Source organism: Bombina bombina, chromosome 4 (genome assembly GCF_027579735.1).
Source record: "Bombina bombina isolate aBomBom1 chromosome 4, aBomBom1.pri, whole genome shotgun sequence".
In the NCBI taxonomy this organism is placed as follows: Eukaryota; Metazoa; Chordata; class Amphibia; order Anura; family Bombinatoridae; genus Bombina; species Bombina bombina.
Genome location: NC_069502.1, coordinates 568,271,596 through 568,294,587, shown reverse-complemented (window position 1 = coordinate 568,294,587; position 22,992 = coordinate 568,271,596). Strand labels below are relative to the sequence as shown.

At 38.7% G+C, this 22,992-nt stretch overlaps 1 protein-coding gene across 1 annotated transcript in view; it reads left to right on the top strand.

The window, feature by feature from the left end:
• The window catches only part of MDN1 (midasin AAA ATPase 1), a 1,255,339-nt gene that overhangs the window by 1,184,370 nt on the left and 47,977 nt on the right, over positions 1-22,992 (top strand). Inside the window, 5 exon segments of the mRNA XM_053710546.1 lie at positions 1,982-2,083; positions 2,930-3,131; positions 3,666-3,842; positions 4,338-4,498; positions 5,225-5,311. Coding sequence (XP_053566521.1) covers positions 1,982-2,083; positions 2,930-3,131; positions 3,666-3,842; positions 4,338-4,498; positions 5,225-5,311 — 729 coding nt within the window.

Genomic DNA, 22,992 nt, shown 5'->3' with positions numbered 1-22,992 from the left:
ACGTCTGGTTGCCAGAATCAAGCAGGAGAGAGCTTCAGTGATTCTGATAGCACCTGCGTGGCCACGCAGGACTTGGTATGCAGACCTAGTGGACATGTCCTTGGTTCCACCGTGGACTCTGCCAATGAGGCGGGACCTTCTAATCCAAGGTCTGTTCACGCATCCAAACTTAGTTTCTCTGCGTCTGACTACTTGGAGATTGAACGCCTGATTCTGGCTAGAAAGCCTGTCACCAGGAAGATCTATCATAAGATTTGGCGCAAATATCTTTATTGGTGAAGGTTTGGAGAAGGGATTATCAGCTAGTTCCTTAAAGGGACAAATATCTGCTTTGTCTATTCTACTACACAAACGTCTGGCAGATGTCCCAGACGTTCAAGCATTTAGTCAGGCTTTTGTCAGAATCAAGCCTGTATTTAAACCTGTTGCTCCGCCATGGAGCCTAAACTTAGTTCTTAAAGTTCTTCAAGGGGTTCCGTTTGAACCTATGCATTCCATAGATATTAAGCTTCTATCTTGGAAAGTTTTGTTTTTAGTAGCTATCTCTTCGGCTCGAAGAGTTTCTGAGCTATCTGCTTTACAATGTGATTCCCCTTACCTTGTTTTCCATGCAGATAAGGTGGTTTTGCGTACCAAACCTGGGTTTCTTCCTAAGGTTGTTTCTAATAAGAATATCAATCAAGAGATTGTTGTTCCTTCTCTGTGTCCTAATCCTTCATCAAAGAAGGAACGTCTGTTACACAATCTTGATGTGGTTCGAGCTTTAAAGTTCTACTTACAAGCAACTAAAGATTAACGTCAAACATATTCATTGTTTGTTGTTTATTCTGGTAAACGGAGAGGTCAAAAGGCTACGGCTACCTCTCTTTCCTTTTGGCTGAAAAGCATCATCCGTTTGGCTTATGAGACTGCTGGCCAGCAGCCTCCTGAAAGAATTACTGCTCATTCTACTAGAGAAGTGGCTTCCACATGGGCTTTTAAAAATGAGGCTTCTGTTGAACAGATTTGTAAGGCGGCGACTTGGTCTTCGCTTCATACTTTTTCCAAATTTTACAAATTCGTTACTTTTGCTTCTTCGGAGGCTATTTTTGGGAGAGAGGTTCTACAAGCAGTGGTGCCTTCCGTTTAAGGCCCCTGTGTTGTCCCTCCCTTCATCCGTTTCCTAAAGCTTTGGTATTGGTATCCTACAAGTAAGGATGAATCCGTGGACTTGATACATCTTACAAGAGAAAACATAATTTATGCTTACCTGATAAATTTATTTCTCTTGTGATGTATCGAGTCCACGGCCCGCCCTGTTTTTTTTTAAGACAGGCATATATATTTTTATTTTAAAAGTTTCAGTCACCACTGCACCCTATAGTTTCTCCTTTTTCTTCCTAGCCTTTGGTCGAATGACTGGGGGGTGGAGCTAAGGGAGGAGCTATATAGACAGTTCTGCTGTGGGTGCTCTCTTTGCCACTTCCTGTAGGGAAGGAGAATATCCCACAAGTAAGGATGAATCCGTGGACTCGATACATCACAAGAGAAATACATTTATCAGGTAAGCATAAATTATGTTTTTCATTGTGAGTCCCCTGGAGCAATGTGCAACCTTCATGATTTGTAATTCTAAAAACAGTACAGAAATCATTGAGATTTCTTATAGAGTTAGAAGATGCAAAAATTGATTTGTTTCATATAGATTGTATTTAATTGAAGAGATATATAGTAGACACACAGAATGGGTCATATTAGACTTGCTAATATTTTCTGAAAATACCATTTTACTATAAAATTGCCAAGATGTTAATAGATTTAGCTTTCACAATGAGAATTTGGTGGTTTTCTAAACCTACTATATCCCTGCAACTGGTCTAAAGGCCCAATCATTACTAACTGGGAGGGAGAAAGAGAAGTGGTTGTTTATTTTATTTTGAATATAAAAATGGTTAATGAATTTTATATGTAAAGATTCATACATATTTATGTTTGTCCTTAGGATCACGGTACTGGAACAGCTGATGCTAGTCAGTCTGAAGGACACGAGTCAAAATTAATGGCACGTTTAGCATCTCAAAAGCAGAGTGCTAGAAGCACACAGGTAGCCTATGTCGTCTATAATATTCTATGTAGTTGCCTTATGAAGTATGCTATGCCTGTACTGTATGTCAGAAAGTATATGTCATTAGTTTTGTTGATTGTACAGTGATTACAGTGGAGGAATAAGTAATTTGTGTACTTCTTCCTATGTATGTGTTTTTTTAATTTATTTTGGATGATAATTAAGCCTTGTTCCAAATATGAATTTTAATGAATCTCTTAAATGCATTGATTTCCCAAGCCCAGCCCTTAGGAACCTTGAAAGGCTTAAATATTCATTATATCGTAACTAGAGCGAAGGTGAAATAATCAGCTCACCCATCAGCTGATTATTTTACCTGTGCTCTAGTTAAAAGAACAGGAAAGACATTTTTTTTCTTTCATGATTCACATAGAACATTCAATTTTAAACAACTTTCTAATTTACTTCTATTATCTAATTTGCATTAATTTTTTAGGTTTCCTTTTTGAAAAGCTTTATGAAAGCCGAAAAATACAACTTCATATACATTTTACACACATCCGTTTAATAATACTTCTAAAATTATCCTTCTTGGTTTCATTATCAAGAACGTAGAGAAGATTCTGAAATAAAAAATGGCTTAATACTGCCCTGTCTTTTAGTGAAAGTTACAGTAGGCTATATATAATTGTCTGACATCTACATACACTTCATAATACACATACTACAAACTGATTAGTTTATGCATTTCAAAGTAAACCACTGTATAATAATGTGGGTATCTAACTGCTTATTAAGTGAATGGCTAGAATTAATTAAAATATATATATATTTTCTTGGTTATGTGTAGCATGCATACTAGCTGCTGTTTTATTAATTTATAAGAGCTTCAAGCGGAAACCAGGTCATACTGATGAGGAGCGATCCATGGGAGATCAGAGTGATCAGGTTCAAAAGCGTCTTCGGACTATGGAATCTAGCAGTGACATGACAGAAAGCACCACGCAGCCTGAAGAGAGAGTGCAGGAGGCGGATGCCTATGAACACATCAAGCCAGGCGCAGAATCCTATGATGCACAGACATACGGTATGAATCTAACTTTTAAAAGTCACCTTAATAATTTTATTGAAATGTCAATATATTTTACCTTTATTCCATACTACAAACCACTGGGCATTCTTAATATAATATTAGAATGCAATCCAGATGCTTGTCCTGGGTCTAGATCATGAGCAAACTTCTCTTACGCATGTGCAATTTGCAGTACTATTGTTGTGTGTGTGTTTTCCAAATTCTTGCAAGGTAACACCGAACTCTCGCTCAGAAACAACACTGGAACTCTGGAAGTTAAAAAAAAAATGCGTATTATGTGCATTCTATTGTATTCACTATCATTAGCATTGAGCACATTTTAATATTGTACACTGTGACCAGCATCACAAACAGGTGTGTGTGTTATATACACACATATATAACTGGTAGAGTGGTGGTTGTGCTTTTTGAGTTCATATGAAATGTAACTGTTTGGCATCTACTGTGTGTTACTTCACTGTAAACAGTTAAATATTTGAGAGACCTATTAAAAGTTTAGCTGTAACTGAAATGGTTTCTGTTGCATAGATGCTGCAAGCAAAGAGCAGGAGAGAACGGCCCAGCCTTCTAATGAGGTGGAGGAGAAAAACCAAAATGAGGATGAAGCTATGGAAACGGACCTACGGGAAGATGAAGCCCTTGAGGCTGTCAATGTGGACCAATTGATGCCAGAAAAACTGACCTCAAGTGACATAAAAACAAAGGGCAAGTAGTGTCTGTAGCAGTAATATATGATTTAAACAGGGCATGTATGGCTGACTAGGTCTCAAATGTTTTATGGGCACTAACGCCCTCATAAGCTAACTTCAATTGCACCTTACTCTGTTTTAATTGCCATTGTTTATTACATTTATGCAATTTCTCTTTTGGGTACAGCATTTATTGAATTTGTTCTATTTTTGTTAAAACCTTGAAAATTGGTACTGTTAAAGAGCTTGGTTTTCTTGCTTTTGTTAATGCTGTGTGTTATCACAAGACTTGGTAAATTTGTATTAAGTCAGCATGTGAATTCATGAATTTTCTACAGATTGTATAGGAACCATAAAAGTGTAATATTTGAATATTCTGAACAATCTTGTGTTTGTCTAGCCCAGTGTTTTTATAGAAATATTTAAAAAATGTATTAAGCAACTTGTCTTTTGCATCTATTGGAGGCGTGAGTACAAAGAGTAAATTCTCACTGTCCTTGTGTAAAACCAGGGCCTAAAGAAACTGAGCTGGAGATGCAAGGTATGAATTATAAAGAGGATGAGGAGCTCACTGAAGAACGTCCTGTATATGAAGAAAAAGACAAGCCGGAGAGAACCACTGAATCAACTATACACACTGCTTATGAATTTCTAAAGGAAAAAGCACTGCAGGTGATTCTTCTTACAGGAGTACAAGAACAATAGCTCTGTAGTTACCAGAGGGCACTTAGTAAATGTCATGTTTCTAGCTCAAGAAATATGTTCAGCTTTCATTCAGTGTATTAGTCATGATTTGTTCATTCATCTAGCAATGTTTGATTTTATGTTTAGAAATAAAACACACTTTGAGATAGAGATTAAGCTCTTTGCTTTGAGTTAATCAAATGCCTTATACATTAGCTTGACTTCCTTATTAAGCTCTTTATTTTCTTATTTTGTATAACTTTGTCTAGATTTTGTACAATTAAAGGGACTTTGTATGACTGCCCCTCATTGCAGTTCTTTTGACAGACTTGCATTTTAGCCAATCAGTGCCCTCTCATAAGTAACTCCACAGGCGTGAGTACAATGTTATCTAACACACATGAACTAGCCCCTCTAGCATTAAAAAACGGTCAAATGCATTAAGATAAGAGTTTCAAATAAAAACAAAGAGAACCATGCAAATTTGATGAAAAAAGTAAAATGTAAAGTTTAAAATTATATGCCCTATCTGAATAACGAAAGTTTAATTTTCACTAGACTGTCCCTTTAAAAAAATTGTTAACCTAAACTGTATTTAGTCCTTCAAATGAATTTTGAAGTTTGGAATTGAAAGCCTAATAGATAATTCAAAATATATATTTATTCCTATTTGTGCATTAATTTTGGTTATAATTGCATGACACTTTTTTTCAGGTTCCCCAGAATCCTGATGAATTGAGGTTTGAACTAGAACAGCAGCTAGCAGCATGGCAGACACAATCATTTGGGACCTACGAGGAGGCAAGTGTTCTCATTAAGGGGTGTTTCTCTGTGTTTAATTGTCAAGAATAGAGAAAGATATCAACACCTTTCTCTAGCCCCTGGAAAACAGTATGACTGCCTCCTAAATGTAAAATGTCATTTATTTTGTTTTCTCTCAATTATAAAGGGCTTGCATTCATTACACCTTAATGCTTCGTTTCTCTATTATGATGGCGTAGGATTCATAATTAAAGAAGCTGGCATTATTTTTATTTTATTTTGGCCTTTCATAATTAATTGCAACAGGGAATATTATAGTGTACAATTCTGGTTCATCTGTTATTTATAGCAGTGGTTGGGTGGTTTTTATTTGCAACATTTGTTCTCTCTGTCCTTGGACCGTATCCTGGATCTAATTTCTGTGTTTATTTGTTTTTATTTTTATTATTAAACTTTATTTTACAAAATTGTACAATAGACAGAAAATGTAAAAGAAAAAAACAATACAGTCAGAATAGTTACTATTCCAAAAAAAAATTAGACAGCTGTTGCTTTTTTCCTCGATATTAAAATTATAATAAAGATCGAGCTTACAAATTGGATATACATAGAGCTGTTTATCTTACGCCACAATATTTAAATCCTAGATTCTTCCTAAGACAATTTGGGATGAGACTTGAATATCTAACTTAAGCAAGAGACGTATTCATGAAATACAAGGATAAATGAGTTTGCAATGTCTCTCTTTCTCCTGCTTTCTCTTCCCAACCCCTTTCTACCCATTTTCCCTTCTCTTTAGCCAACTAATAATAAAAAAATAAAAAAAAGAGATCCTCCCCTCTTTAATAGAAAAAAGAAAAAAAAACCTACTTTGAGTATTAACAATGTGTTCTAGGCGCGTTTCTCCAGATCTTGCTAAAGAAGTCACCCCCCCATCTCTAGTCTAGAGTCATAAACTGCTATTTGTGCAGAATTTATCAGTAATTTCTTTGCTTCACCAATCGAGGGTATATTAATATTAACCCAATTATTGAAAATTAGTTTTCTCATGGTTATTATTGCTGTTAGAATAAAGTTAGCTTTATTACCCCATGAGTCATGAGTAGTCAAAAACCGGATAGATTCCTTTTGCTAATTTTTTTTTTTTTTTTGCAACATTTGTTTTCTCTGTTCGTAAACCTTATCCTGGATCTAATTTCTGTGTTTATATATATTGTGTGTGTGTGTTCACTTACTCTTGTCTCTCTTCTTTGTATGTTTCTTTTAATATTTATTTTTGAGTAGAAAAAAATGGATAATAAAGGTATTAGTATCCTAAAGGCATACAGGTTAATAATGTGTCTGCAAGGTGCTTCAATAGGCACATCCACAAATCAAATTTAAATGTGTTCTAATATACGGTTATAAATAAATATTGTATAATACCAAGGTAAGAGTGATACCCCACATGGTTAAAATCGTGGGACTAACTGAATTCTTAACTGCAAGCAAGAGAGGGGAACAAGCCTCACAGAAATGGATCTAAAAGTATAACCCTAGCAAAAATAAACCACTGGCTCCAAAGCTTACAGCATGAATATTGAATTGTATTGCCAACAAATTAACTTCTACGATCAGGATTCTGCAGATCTTTTGAATCACTTGACTAATGAAGATTGTTCGCTTTTCAAAACAAATTTGTAGTAGATAATGACAGGCCCAAATTAAGGGGGTGTTGCAATGATATAGACACTTTAGTCTGTGGCACTAGATATTAATGTAGAATCAGAAGTTACCAGATTTATGGAATTTAAATGTGTATGAACTAGACAATGATGCTTGCCAACTAAATGTCCTAGACAAATGGGCCTCTTATTTCAACTGAAACCAGACCTCGTGGACCAAGACGAGAACAAAGTATTGCTGCTAATGCATTTATAGGAGCCTCTCTTAACCCCATTAGTTTAAGAATATGCACCGTGTAGCTTATGTTCCTTAAAGGGACATGAAACCAACATTTTATTTTATGATTTAAATCGAGAATACAATTTTTATTATCAAATTTACTTAATTCTCATTATGACACTGCATTCGGCAGTTTCTTTAGCTGGTGAATGCAGAAGCGGCAGACGCTCATGGAATTTGGTTCTTCTCAGAGCTGGATTTCTTCTTGTGAAAGAGCAACACACTAAGATCTGGATTTGCACAGATCTTTCACAAGAAGAAACACGGCTCCGAAAAGAGCCGAATGCCATGAGCGGCCGCTTTGGCATTTGGCAGCTAACGAAACTGCCAAATGCACATCCGTAATTCTAATGGTTTCCTTGTTAAAGAGAATACCTAGGGTCCCGAAAGATTTTTTACAAATCTTTTAAAATGAGAGAAAATTTGGGTTTCACGCCCCTTTACTTTTTAAATGTTCATTATCATGGCTTCAATATGATACATTTTATGAACGTTCAAGTGAAGCATACAGTTCACATATTCACCATTAAAGGTATTGGAAAGTCAAAATTTAACTTGCTTGATTCAGATTGTGCATGTTGTTATAAGACACCTTTAAATTCACTTCTATTTTAAAATGTGATTAGTTATCTTGGTGTCCCTAGTTGAAAAAGAATACGCACATATCCTACTCTAGTGGGAGTTAGCTGCTGATTGGTTCCTGCACACATTTGTCTATTGTGATTGGTTAACTAATGTGTTCATCTGGCTACCAGTAGTGCAATGCTTTTCCTTCAGCAAAGAATAACAAGAGAATTAAGTAAATTGTATGCTCTATCCAAATCATGAAAGAACATTTTGTGTTTTCCTGTCCCTTTAAGCCCTACACACCAACTTTTTTTTTATCACACTGTGTGCCTTTCAGGGTAAAGTACAGTGTGTCTCATTCTAATAATATCACTTGTTGTTACTATAGCAACTGACTTGCAGTCAGTAGGATGCCTTTGAGAGCATAGGTATGCTGGTTAGTTTCTTAATATCCTCAAAGGCTTCAATACTGATGCCTTAAAATTCAGCTTTCTGGTTTGTCATCTATTGCAGCATCAAAGGGGCCCAGAAAGCAGTTATCTTGTAGAGATTTTGCTCATGATGGCTTTTTTTAACCTAAACCAAAGATTAATTGTCTTTAGCAGAGTATACCTTGTTGGATTTCCTTAGTGAATGAATAAGAAAACAAAGATTCCATAATTGTTTAATTCATTTACTGCCTTCCCACACTATGCTGGAGCTTTTTTTATTTTTTTTTTCATAAAGGTGGTAAGTGTCCATTGTCCATGATCGATTACTCCTGGGAATTACCTTCCCTATCACTAGAAAGAGGCAAAGATTCCCAAACCCCAAGAGCTCTATATAACCCCTCACTCCGCTGGAGGAAGGTTAAGAATGGTGATGTTTAGATGATTTGTCAAGAGTGAAATTTTAAGGGAGTATAGGTTGTGCCTTATTTTTTCTTCCTCATGAAAATTCAAGTCGCTATCCTCCCAAGGACAGCGACTTGTCTTTTGCCTCTCTCTATTGGGTCTACAGTTAAATCCTGTAGTGTGTCCCCTGCTGATATGTTTTCAATATAGTACTGTATTTCCCTGCTATCAAGCATAGTAGGAGAGTGTTTTAGGGAAGTGACTATTATTGTTTATTTAACACTTGTTTAAAACCTATACCTGGCATTTATATATTTACAATTAAAATATAGCCTGGGGTGAGATTTGTTACACACCATATATCGCTCTCTTTTGGGTTTATCCTCCTGGGTGTTATTTATAATTCTAAAATATTTAATTTTTTAGTATCCTTGTTTTTCCTAGCCGCATGTGTGGCACTTTTTTGTTACTTTTAAATTTGCATTTGTTTGGGCGCCTCCCTGGAGTCGGGTATTGTATACTCATTTACTAAGAGCTCATTTGTTTATTGGGGTTATTATTTCTGTGTTTTCCACTATTGAATATTCTGAATCTGTCCCTAATCCTCCTTTTTGAAAGTTTCTGAACACATTTCTACCAATATTAAGTGTGTTTGTTGTAAATGGGCTGAGGATTCCCCTCCTTATTTATGCAATACCTGTCTTAATGTTTGTATGCATTAATCTAATGCGGCACTAGCTTCCAAATGTATTATTGCTCATTCTGTTTATTACAGGAAGGTCCATCTCAACTAGCTCCTGGCATGATAAAGTGTTTTAAGGCTACAGTGTCTGACTGAAATGATGGCAGTCATTCTGCCTTCAAGTAAACGTAAAAGATCAGTACAAGATATGCTTTCTACCAGTAGCTATATTCCTGTGTCTCATGAGGCTAATGAAACTTCTGAGGATGAGGTTTTTTCTGATGATCAGGAACCGGCTTCTGATACTGAGCCTGCTTCTTCCTCCTTTTTGTTTAAGATTGATCACATTAGTTCTTTGTTAAAGGTGGATTTGCTTAATTTAGAAATTAAGGCTGTTTCTAGTCATTTAGATTCTAATTATAAACCTACAAAGGATTCTTCTAAGGTTTTTCCAGTGTCTAATGCTGTGGCTGGGATTATTTCTAAAGAATGGTCTAAACCTGGTAGTTCATAAAGAGACAGTGTACACCTTATTCATCTTAAAGGCTATTGTTTCTGGTCTCTAAACTGGCTTCCAAGCTCTGCCCACTGATGACATAATGAGCTGGCTGCATTAAAGGCTTCACTAGTTACAAAAGGCTCACTAATTGGATTCAACAGACTGTCAATGCTATTCAGAAGAGTGCATAGATGCAGCTCAGATCGTGATATCCTCAGTGGGCAGAGCTTGGCAACCATTTCAAAGTGACCAGAAATAATAGTCATTTTAATATAACTTTTTTTATGATTGTTGCTGCTGCAAGATATAGAAAGGGTACAGGAGAATATTTGCAGCTTTATCTAAAGTAAGACTCTAAAGTAATGACTAAGGTGTACACTGTCCCTTTAATCCATCTGTAAGGTTTAAAGAGATCCTATTCCTGCTTCTCATATTGAGCTTTGGGAAGCTGTCCCTAAAGTGGATGGTGCAATTTCTTCTTTTGCTAAACATACTACTATTCCTCTGGAGGATAGCACTTCTTTTAAAACCCTTGGGATAGAAAACTTGAATCCTTTTATAGAAGAGCCTATTTGCAGACATGTTATCTTTTCAGACCAGCTATTGCTGATGTTTCTGCTGCTACCATTTGATTGGATAATCATCCTGATCATATTTCTGAGGATTCTGACAGTGAAGATTTCCTTTATTGGTGATGCTATTTTGAATATCATTAGGATTAATGCTAAGAACATGTCCTTGTCTGTCCTTTATAGACGGGCCTTCTGGTTTAAACATTGTCTGCTGATGCCGTTTCTAAGTCCCAGACTCTTGAATATGTATTTTCAAGGAAATAAATTGTTTTGGGCAAATCTATATTACATTATTTCCATTGTTACTGGTGGTAAGGGAGCTTTTGTTTCCCAAGATAAGAAATCTATTGGTAAATTTAGGGCTTCTGATTGTTTTCATTCCTTTTGTAAGTAAGTGGCAAAAATCTGATTCTTTCACAGCTAAGTAAGGATTCTCAGGTAGGAAACCAAGATCTAATTGAAACAGGCCTAAGGAGACCAAAAAGTCTACTTCTGCTAGCAGGGGTTTTTCTTCAATCAGTCCTGGATCTGGAATCAATGGGTGTAATTGTTCCGAAACAAGTTTGTCAGAGTTCCAGCCTTCAAAATGGAGACTATTCGGTCTATTCTGCCTTTCACTCAGCAAGGGCAGTTTATGTCCACAATAGATTTAAAGGATGCTTACCCCTCTATATTTCGATTCATAAAGATCACTTTCAGTTTCTGAGGCTTGCTTTTCTAGACGAGCATTTTCAGTTTTATGCTCCACCGTTTGGTCTGGCTATAGCTCCAAGGATTTTCACAAAGGTTCTTGAAGCTCTTTTGTCTGTCATCAGAGGTCAGGGAATAGCGGTGTTTACCTGGACAATATCTTGGTACTAGTTCCATCTTTACATTTAGCAGAGTCTCATACAAACAGATTGTGGTATCTTTATCAAAATGGTTGGAGGGTGAATTTGCTAATGAGTTCTTTAGTTCCTCAGACAAGGGTTACTTTTCTGGGGTTCCAGATAGATTAAGTCTCCATGAGACTTTCTCTAACAGATCAAAGAAGATTGACGTTGGAGTCGACCTGTCTAAATCTTGAGTTTCTCCAGTTTTCTAATATTGCTTTTTGTATTGGAGGTTCTAGGTCGTATGAAAAGGAGCAAATGGAATAGTATTTGATGCTGCAATCATATGAGACCACTTAAGCTTTGTATGCTTCTACAGAGATGCAGAGATCATACTATGTTGTCTAGATTTCAAAACGGTATTTGTCTTGGTGGCATGATCACCAGCTTATTTTGCAGAAGGTTTCTTTTGCTTGTCTTCTTTGGTCTGTGATTAAGTCTTTCAGGATGCAGAGCTATTTGGGGGTCTCTGAGAGTGCAGGGAGTTTGGGCTCCTTGGGAGGCAAGGTTTCCTAAAAACACCTTAGAACTTTGTGCAATTTTCGGAGCTCTTCAAGCTTGGTCCTTACCGACAGGAGAATCTTTTCTCCAGTTTTAGTCAGACAATGTCCCAGCTTTGGTTTATGTCAAACATCAAGTGGGGACTTGCAGACCTTTAGCCATTAGGGAAGTTTCTTGAATGCTCTCATGGACAGAGACCAATTGGTGTCTAGTTTCAGCAGTCCACATCCCAGGGGTGTTTAGTTGGGAAGGAGATTTTCTCAGTCTTCCGTTTCTTATACAGTGGAATGGTCTCTTTATTTGGAAGTGTTCAATCAGTTAGATCTTTGGGGTCTTCCAGAAGTAGATCTAATGGTCTCTCGGTTGGTACTTTGCAAGGTCAAGGGATCCTCATGCAGAGTTTGATTGAGGGTGCTCTGATAGCTCCATGGTCCTTTTAAGCTGGCGTGTTTTTCCTCCTCTGGTACTTCTTCCCAGAGTAGTTTCCAAGATCAGGCAGGAGAATGAATCAGTGATTCTAGTTGTTCCAGCCTGGTCTCAGAGTTTTCAGATCTGGTTCAGATGTCCAGTTGCCTTCACTGGCTACTTCCTCTAAGGCCAGATATTCTTTGCCAAATTCTGTTTTTCCATTAGGATCTAAACTTGATGGCATGTAGATTGAACGGTTAGTTCTGAGTCTGTGATTGAAACTCTGATTAAGGCTCGAAAGCCAGTTACCTGGAAAATGTATTATAACTTTCTCCAACATAGGTGTGTCCGGTCCACGGCGTCATCCTTACTTGTGGGATATTCTCTTCCCCAACAGGAAATGGCAAAGAGCCCAGCAAAGCTGGTCACATGATCCCTCCTAGGCTCCGCCTTCCCCAGTCATTCTCTTTGCCGTTGCACAGGCAACATCTCCACGGAGATGGTTAAGAGTTTTTTGGTGTTTTAATGTAGTTTTTATTCTTCAATCAAGAGTTTGTTATTTTAAAATAGTGCTGGTATGTACTATTTACTCTGAAACAGAAAAAAGGATGAAGATTTCTGTTTGTAAGAGGAAGATGATTTTAGCAACCGTTACTAAAATCGATGGCTGTTTCCACACAGGACTGTTGAGATGAAATAACTTCAGTTGGGGGAAACAGTGTGCAGACTTTGCTGCTTGAAGTATGACACATTTCTAACAAGACTTGGTAATGCTGGAAGCTGTCATTTTCCCTATGGGATCCGGTAAGCCATTTTTATTAATAAGAATAAAGGGCTTCACAAGGGCTTTAAAGACTGGTAGACATTTTTCTGGGCTAAAACGATTAATTTATAAGCATTTTTAATAGTTTATAGCTTTGAGGAGTTATTTTATTCTTGGGAATTATGTTAAAAAAACGGCAGGCACTGTATTGGACACCTTTTTTCACTGGGGGCCTTCTCTAATCATAGGCAGAGTCTCATTTTCGCGCCACTAATGCGCAGTTGTTTTTGGGAAGCAAGGCATGCAGATGCATGTGTGAGGAGCTCAGATACACAGAAAAAGCTTACTGAAGGCGTCATTTGGTATCGTATTCCCCTCTGGGCTTGGTTGGGTCTCAGCAAAGCAGATACCAGGGACTGTATAGGGGTTAAATATAAAAACGGCTCCGGTTCAGTTATTTTAAGAGTTAAAGCTTTCAAATTTGGTGTGCAATACTTTTTAGGCTTTAAGACACTGTGGTGAAATTTTGGTGAATTTTGAACAATTCCTTCATACTTTTTCACATATTCAGTAATAAAGTGTGTTCAGTTTAAAATTTAAAGTGACAGTAACGGTTTTATTTTAAAACGTTTTTTGTACTTTGTTATCAAGTTTATGCCTGTTTAACATGTCTGAACTATCAGATAGATAGATCATATGTTCTGTATGTGAGGAAGCCAAGGTTCCTTCTCATTTAAATAGATGTGATGCATGTGACAAACAATTTAGAGAAAATGATGCCCAAGATGATTCCTCAAGTGAGGGGAGTAAGCATGGTACTGCATCATCCCCTCCTTCGTCTACGCCAGTCTTGCCCACACAGGAGGCCCCTAGTACATCTAGTGCGCCAATACTCCTTACTATGCAACAATTAACGGCTGTAATGGATAATTCTATTAAAAACATTTTAGCCAAAATGCCCACTTATCAGCGAAAACGCGACTGCTCTGTTTTAGAAAATACTGAAGAGCGTGAGGACGCTGATGATAATGGTTCTGACATGCCCCTACACCAGTCTGAAGGGGCCAGGGAGGTTTTGTCTGAGGGAGAAATTTCAGATTCAGGGAAAATTTCTCAACAAGCTGAACCTGATGTTATTACATTCAAATTTAAATTGGAACATCTCCGCGCTCTGCTTAAGGAGGTGTTGTCTACTCTGGATGATTGTGACAATTTGGTCATTCCAGAGAAATTATGTAAGATGGACAAGTTCCTAGAGGTCCCGGTGCCCCCCGAAGCTTTTCCTATACCCAAGCGGGTGGCGGACATTGTAAACAAAGAATGGGAAAGGCCCGGCATACCTTTTGTCCCTCCCCCTATATTTAAAAAATTGTTTCCTATGGTCGACCCCAGAAAGGACTTATGGCAGACAGTCCCCAAGGTCGAGGGGGCGGTTTCTACTCTGAACAAACGCACTACTATCCCTATAGAAGATAGTTGTGCTTTCAAAGATCCTATGGATAAAAAATTAGAGGGTTTGCTTAAAAAGATGTTTGTTCAGCAAGGTTACCTTCTACAACCAATTTCATGCATTGTTCCTGTCACTACAGCAGCGTGTTTCTGGTTCGATGAACTAGAAAAGTCGCTCGATAAAGAATCTTCTTATGAGGAGATTATGGACAGAGTTCACGCTCTTAAATTGGCTAACTCTTTTACTTTAGACGCCACTTTGCAATTAACTAGATTAGCGGCGAAAAATTCAGGGTTTGCTATTGTGGCGCGCAGAGCGCTTTGGCTAAAGTCTTGGTCAGCGGATGCGTCCTCCAAGAACAAATTGCTTAACATACCTTTCAAGGGGAAAACGCTGTTTGGCCCTGACTTGAAAGAGATTATTTCAGATATCACTGGGGGAAAGGGCCACGCCCTTCCTCAGGATAGGTCTTTTAAGGCTAAAAATAAACCAAATTTTCGTCCCTTTCGCAGAAACGGACCAGCCTCAAGTTCTACATCCTCTAAGCAAGAGGGTAATACTTCTCAAACCAAGCCAGCCTGGAGGCCAATGCAAGGCTGGAACAAAGGTAAGCAGGCCAAGAAACCTGCCACTGCTACCAAGACAGCATGAGATGTTGGCCCCCGATCCGGGACCGGATCTGGTGGGGGGCAGACTTTCTCTCTTCGCTCAGGCTTGGGCAAGAGATGTTCTGGATCCTTGGGCGCTAGAAATAGTCTCCCAAGGTTATCTTCTGGAATTCAAGGAGCTACCCCCAAGGGGAAGGTTCCACAGGTCTCAATTGTCTTCAGACCACATAAAAAGACAGGCATTCTTACATTGTGTAGAAGACCTGTTAAAAATGGGAGTGATTCATCCTGTTCCATTAGGAGAACAAGGGATGGGATTCTACTCCAATCTGTTCATAGTTCCCAAAAAAGAGGGAACATTCAGACCAATCTTAGATCTCAAGATCCTAAACAAATTTCTCAGGGTTCCATCGTTCAAAATGGAAACCATTCGGACAATTCTTCCTACCATCCAGGAAGGTCAATTCATGACCACGGTGGATTTAAAGGATGCGTATCTACATATTCCTATCCACAAGGAACATCATCGGTTCCTAAGGTTCGCCTTTCTGGACAAGCATTACCAGTTTGTGGCACTTCCATTCGGATTAGCCACTGCTCCAAGAATTTTCACAAAGGTACTAGGGTCCCTTCTAGCGGTGCTAAGACCAAGGGGCATTGCAGTAGTACCTTACTTGGACGACATACTGATTCAAGCGTCGTCTCTGCCTCAAGCAAAGGCTCATACGGACATTGTCCTGGCCTTTCTCAGATCTCACGGGTGGAAAGTGAACGTAGAAAAAAGTTCTCTATCCCCGTCAACAAGAGTTCCCTTCTTGGGAACAATAATAGACTCCTTAGAAATGAAGATTTTTCTGACAGAGGCCAGAAAATCAAAGCTTCTAAGCTCTTGTCAAGTACTTCATTCTGTTCTTCTTCCTTCCATAGCGCAGTGCATGGAAGTAATAGGTTTGATGGTCGCGGCAATGGACATAGTTCCTTTTGCGCAAATTCATCTAAGACCATTACAACTGTGCATGCTCAGTCAGTGGAATGGGGATTATACAGACTTGTCTCCGACGATACAAGTAGATCAGAGGACCAGAGATTCACTCCGTTGGTGGCTGACCCTGGACAACCTGTCACAAGGGATGAGCTTCCGCAGACCAGAGTGGGTCATTGTCACGACCGACGCCAGTCTGGTGGGCTGGGGCGCGGTCTGGGAACCCCTGAAAGCTCAGGGTCTTTGGTCTCGGGAAGAATCTCTTCTCCCGATAAATATTCTGGAATTGAGAGCGATATTCAATGCTCTCAAGGCTTGGCCTCAACTAGCAAAGGCCAAATTCATAAGGTTTCAATCAGACAACATGACGACTGTTGCGTATATCAACCATCAGGGGGGAACAAGGAGTTCCCTGGCGATGGAAGAAGTGACCAAAATAATTCAATGGGCGGAGAATCACTCCTGCCATTTGTCTGCAATCCACATCCCAGGAGTGGAAAATTGGGAAGCGGATTTCCTGAGTCGTCAGACATTTCATCCGGGGGAGTGGGAACTCCATCCGGAAATCTTTGCCCAAATAATTCAATTGTGGGGCATTCCAGACATGGACCTGATGGCGTCTCGTCAGAACTTCAAGGTTCCTTGCTACGGGTCCAGATCCAGGGATCCCAAGGCGACTCTAGTGGATGCACTAGTAGCACCTTGGACCTTCAACCTAGCTTATGTGTTCCCACCGTTTCCTCTCATTCCCAGGCTGGTAGCCAGGATCAAACAGGAGAGGGTATCGGTGATCTTGATAGCTCCTGCGTGGCCACGCAGGACTTGGTATGCAGACCTGGTGAATATGTCATCGGCTCCACCATGGAAGCTACCTTTGAGACAGGACCTTCTTGTTCAAGGTCCGTTCGAACATCCGAATCTGGCCTCACTCCAACTGACTGCTTGGAGATTGAACGCTTGATTTTATCAAAGCGAGGATTCTCAGATTCTGTCATTGATACTCTTGTTCAGGCTAGAAAGCCTGTAACTAGAAAAATCTACCATAAAATATGGAAAAAATATATCTGTTGGTGTGAATCTAAAGGATTCCCTTGGAACAAGATAAAAATTCCTAAAATTCTATCCTTTCTTCAAGAAGGTTTGGAGAAAGGATTATCTGCAAGTTCTTTGAAGGGACAGATTTCTGCTTTATCTGTTTTACTTCACAAAAAGCTGGCGGCTGTGCCAGATGTTCAAGCTTTTGTTCAGGCTCTGGTTAGAATCAAGCCTGTTTACAAACCTTTGACTCCTCCTTGGAGTCTCAATTTAGTTCTTTCAGTTCTTCAGGGGGTTCCGTTTGAACCCCTACATTCCGTTGATATCAAGTTATTATCTTGGAAAGTTCTGTTTTTGGTTGCAATTTCTTCTGCAAGAAGAGTTTCAGAGTTATCTGCTCTGCAGTGTTCTCCTCCTTATCTGGTGTTCCATGCAGATAAGGTGGTTTTGCGTACTAAACCTGGTTTTCTTCCGAAAGTTGTTTCTAACAAAAATATTAACCAGGAGATAGTTGTGCCTTCTTTGTGTCCGAATCCAGTTTCAAAGAAGGAACGTTTGTTGCACAATTTGGATGTAGTTCGTGCTCTAAAATTCTATTTAGAGGCTACAAAGGATTTCAGACAAACATCTTCCTTGTTTGTTGTTTATTCTGGTAAAAGGAGAGGTCAAAAAGCAACTTCTACCTCTCTCTCTTTTTGGCTTAAAAGCATCATCCGATTGGCTTATGAGACTGCCAGACGGCAGCCTCCTGAAAGAATCACAGCTCACTCCACTAGGGCTGTGGCTTCCACATGGGCCTTCAAGAACGAGGCTTCTGTTGATCAGATATGTAAGGCAGCGACTTGGTCTTCACTGCACACTTTTACCAAATTTTACAAATTTGATACTTTTGCTTCTTCGGAGGCTATTTTTGGGAGAAAGGTTTTGCAAGCCATGGTGCCTTCCATCTAGGTGACCTGATTTGCTCCCTCCCATCATCCGTGTCCTAAAGCTTTGGTATTGGTTCCCACAAGTAAGGATGACGCCGTGGACCGGACACACCTATGTTGGAGAAAACAGAATTTATGTTTACCTGATAAATTACTTTCTCCAACGGTGTGTCCGGTCCACGGCCCGCCCTGGTTTTTTAATCAGGTCTGATGAATTATTTTCTCTAACTACAGTCACCACGGTATCATATGATTTCTCCTATGCATATTCCTCCTTTACGTCGGTCGAATGACTGGGGAAGGCGGAGCCTAGGAGGGATCATGTGACCAGCTTTGCTGGGCTCTTTGCCATTTCCTGTTGGGGAAGAGAATATCCCACAAGTAAGGATGACGCCGTGGACCGGACACACCGTTGGAGAAAGTAATTTATCAGGTAAGCATAAATTCTGTTTTTGGTAAACTTTTATTTCTTTGTGTCTTGTTCATGGTTTTTCTTGGCATTCTTTCAGGATTCCTTGAATTTTGCAATTATTGCAAGATGGTTTGGAATAAAGATTTATCCGCCAGTTCTTTGAAAGGTCAGATTTCTGCTCTTTGTTTTGTTTCACAAGAAAATTGCTTATCTTCATGATATTCCTGGTTTTGTTCAGGATTTGATTCGTATTAAGTCTGTTAAACCAATTTCTCCACCTTGGAATCTGAATCTGGTGCTAAAGGTTTTGCATGCTCCTCCATTTGAGCCTATGCATAGGGTGGACATTGAAAAAAATTTTCCTGGAAAGTCTGGTTTCTTCTTATGTCTTCTGCTAGAAGTTTCTAAACTTTCTGCTCGCTCTTGTGATTCTCCTGATTTGATTTTTCATCAAGATAAGGCAGTTTTAAGAACCACATTTGATTTTTTTTTTTTTCCTAAGTTTGTGCCCTCGGATAATCTAAGCAGGGAAATTGTTGTCCCTTCTTTGAATTAGTATTAGGACACAGAGAGGCTTCTTCGCAGTCTGAAAGTATTATGTTGATTTTACTAAGGATTTCAGACAAACTTAGAGTTCGTTCATTTTTTTTGGTACTAAGCAAGATCAGAAAGCTTCTGCTGTATCTTTTTCTTGGTTAATGCTTTTGATTTGTGAAGCTTTAGTTTCCGACCCCTCCTATGCTAGAAAATTTTAAAAAGTATCTATCTTTGCGATCTGATACTGGAGCCTACACAGGCCTTCAAGCTAAGGTCGGTGTGTGTGTGTGTGTATATATGTGTGTGTGTGTATATATATATATATATATATATATATATATATATATATAATATAGATATAAAAAGTCTACACACCCCTGTTAAAATGTCAGGTTTCTGTGATGTAAAAAAAATGAGATAAATCATTTCAGAACTTTTTCCACCTTTAATGTGACCTATAAACTGTACAACTCAATTGAAAAACAAACTGAAATCTTTTAGGTGGAGGGAAGAAAACAAAAAAAACTAAAATAATGTGGTTGCATAAGTGTGCACACCCTCTTATAACTGGGGATGTAGCTGTGTTCAGAATTAAGCAATCACATTCAAAATCATGTTAAATAGGAGTCAGCATACACCTGCCATCATTTTAAAGTTTATCTGATTAAACCCCAAATAAAGTTCAGCTGCTCTAGTTGGTCTTTCCTGCAATTTTCTTAGTCGCATCCCACAGCAAAAGCCATTGTCCACAGAGAGCTTCCAAAGCATTAGAGGGATCTCATTGTTAAAAGGTATCAGTCAGGAGAAGGGTACAAAATAATTTCCAAGGCATTAGATATACCATGGAACACAGTGAAGATAGTCATCATCAAGTGGAGAAAATATGGCACAACAGTGACATTACCAAGAACTGGACGTCCCTCCAAAATTTATGAAAAGACGAGAAGAAAACTGGTCTGGGAGGCTACCAAGAGGCCTACAGCAACATTAATGGAGCTGCAGGAATATCTGGCAAGTACTGGCTGTGTGGTACATGTGACAACAATTTCCCGTATTCTTCATATGTCTGGGCTATGGGGTTGAGTGGCAAGACGAAAGCCTTTTCTCCAACATAGGTGTGTCCGGTCCACGGCGTCATCCTTACTTGTGGGATATTCTCTTCCCCAACAGGAAATGGCAAAGAGCCCAGCAAAGCTGGTCACATGATCCCTCCTAGGCTCCGCCTACCCCAGTCATTCTCTCTGCCGTTGTACAGGCAACATCTCCACGGAGATGGCTTAGAGTTTTTTAGTGTTTAACTGTAGTTTTTATTATTCAATCAAGAGTACTAAACCTGGTTTTCTTCCAAAAGTTGTTTCTAACAAAAACATTAACCAGGAGATAGTTGTGCCTTCTTTGTGTCCTAATCCAGTTTCAAAGAAGGAACGTTTGTTGCACAACTTGGATGTAGTTCGTGCTCTCAAATTTTACTTAGCAGCTACTAAGGATTTCAGACAAACTTCGTCTTTGTTTGTTGTTTATTCTGGTAAACGGAGAGGTCAAAAAAGCAACTTCTACCTCTCTCTCCTTCTGGATTAAAAGCATTATCCGATTGGCTTATGAGACTGCCGGACGGCAGCCTCCTGAAAGAATCACAGCTCACTCCACTAGGGCTGTGGCTTCCACATGGGCCTTCAAGAACGAGGCTTCTGTTGATCAGATATGTAAGGCAGCGACTTGGTCTTCACTGCACACTTTTTCTAAATTTTACAAATTTGATACTTTTGCTTCTTCGGAGGCTATTTTTTGGGAGAAAGGTTTTGCAAGCCGTGGTGCCTTCCATTTAGGTGACCTGATTTGCTCCCTCCCTTCATCCGTGTCCTAAAGCTTTGGTATTGGTTCCCACAAGTAAGGATGACGCCGTGGACCGGACACACCTATGTTGGAGAAAACAGAATTTATGTTTACCTGATAAATTACTTTCTCCAACGGTGTGTCCGGTCCACGGCCCGCCCTGGTTTTTTTAATCAGGTCTGATAGTTTATTTTCTTTAACTACAGTCACCACGGTAACATATGGTTTCTCCTATGCAAATATTCCTCCTTAACGTCGGTCGAATGACTGGGGTAGGCGGAGCCTAGGAGGGATCATGTGACCAGCTTTGCTGGGCTCTTTGCCATTTCCTGTTGGGGAAGAGAATATCCCACAAGTAAGGATGACGCCGTGGACCGGACACACCGTTGGAGAAAGTAATTTATCAGGTAAACATAAATTCTGTTTTCTTACGAAGAAAAACATCCAAGCTAGGCTACATTTTGCAAAAACACATCTGAAGTCTCCCGAAAGCATGTGGGAAAAGGTGTTATGGTCTGATGAAACCAAGGTTGAACTTTTTGGCCATAATTCCAAAAGATATGTTTGGCGCAAAAACAACACTGCATATCACCAAAAGAACACCATACCCACAGTGAAGCATGGTGGTGTCAGCATCATGCTTTGGTGCTGTTTTTCTTCAGCTGGAACTGGGGCCTTAGTTAAAGGGACACTGAACCCAAATTTATTCTTTCATGATTCAGATAGAGCATGAAATTTTTAGCAACTTTCTAATTTACTCCTATTATCAAATTTTCTTCATTCGCTTGGTATCTTTATTTGAAATGCAAGTTTAGATGCCGGCCCATTTTTGGTGAACAACCTGGGTTGTCCTTGCTGATTGGTGAATACATTCATCCACCAATAAAAAGAGCTGTCCAGAGTTCTGAATAAAAAAAAAAGCTTGGGTGCCTTTTTCAAATAAAGATAGCAAGAGAACGAAGAACATTTGATAATAGGAGTAAATTAGAAAGTTGCTTAAAACTACATGCTCTATCGGAATCACGAAAGAAAAAAGTGGGTTCAGTGTCCCTTTAAGCTAGAGGGAATTATGAACTGTTCCAAATACCAGTCAATATTGGCACAAAACCTTCAGGCTTCTGCTAGAAAGCTGAACATGAAGAGGAACTTCATCTTTCAGCATGACAACGACCCAAAGCATACATCCAAATCAACAAAGGAATGGCTTCAACAGAAGAATATTAAAGTTTTGGAATGGCCCAGCCAGAGCCCAGACCTGAATCCGATTGAAAATCTGTGGGGTGATCTGAAGAGGGCTGTGCACAGGAGATGCCCTCTCAATCTGACAGATTTGGAGTGTTTTTGCAAAGAAGAGTGGGCAAATCTTGCCAAGTCAAAATGTGCCATGCTGATAGACTCATACCCAAAAATACTGAGTGCTGTAATAAAATCAAAAGGTTCTTCAACAAAGTATTAGTTTATGCACTTATGCAACCATATTATTTTATTTTTATATTTTTTTCTTCCCTCTACCTAAAACATTTCAGTTTGTTTTTCAATTGAGTTGTACACTTTATAGGCCACATTAAAGGTGGAAAAAGTTCTGAAATGATTTATCTTTGAAACCTGACATTTTAACAGGGGTGTGTAGACTTTTTATATCCACTGTATATGTATGTATGTGTGTGTGTGTGTGTGTATATATATATATATATATATGTGTGTGTGTGTTTAAAATAGCAAATGAAGGTCACCAGTGTCTGCCACTGTGCCAATAATTATATAGCTATATAGATATAGCAATAGCTAGAAGAAGCTGTTGAATAGTGCCAGGATGGCCCACTATGCACTGAAGCTTTTGGTAGATTTGTTTTGGGCTTTAATGCTAGTTGTATATGAAACCTATTTTCTATTAAAACTATTTACTGTTCATTTAATGAATTTTGATAATTTCTTAAAGGGACAGTAAACTTAAAAAAATGTTATATAATTCTGCACGTAGTGCATAATTATGTAACCTTATCTTATCCATAGCTTTAAAAATCTAAATATTTGTTAGATTTTAGCTCTTTAAATTGCACTTACCTGGTCTCCTCTCCAGGCTCTTCTGACCAGGTAAGTGCAACTTTGAGAGCTAAAATCTTTCAAATAATTTAGATTTTTAAAGCTGTTGCTAAGATAATGTTACATAATTCTGCACTATATGCAACATTATATAAAAAAAAATTTAAGTTTACTGTTCCTTTTAATTTAAAGAGGCATTGTAGCAAGTAACTGCATCAGCCAGTGAATACATAATTTGCATTCTCGACTT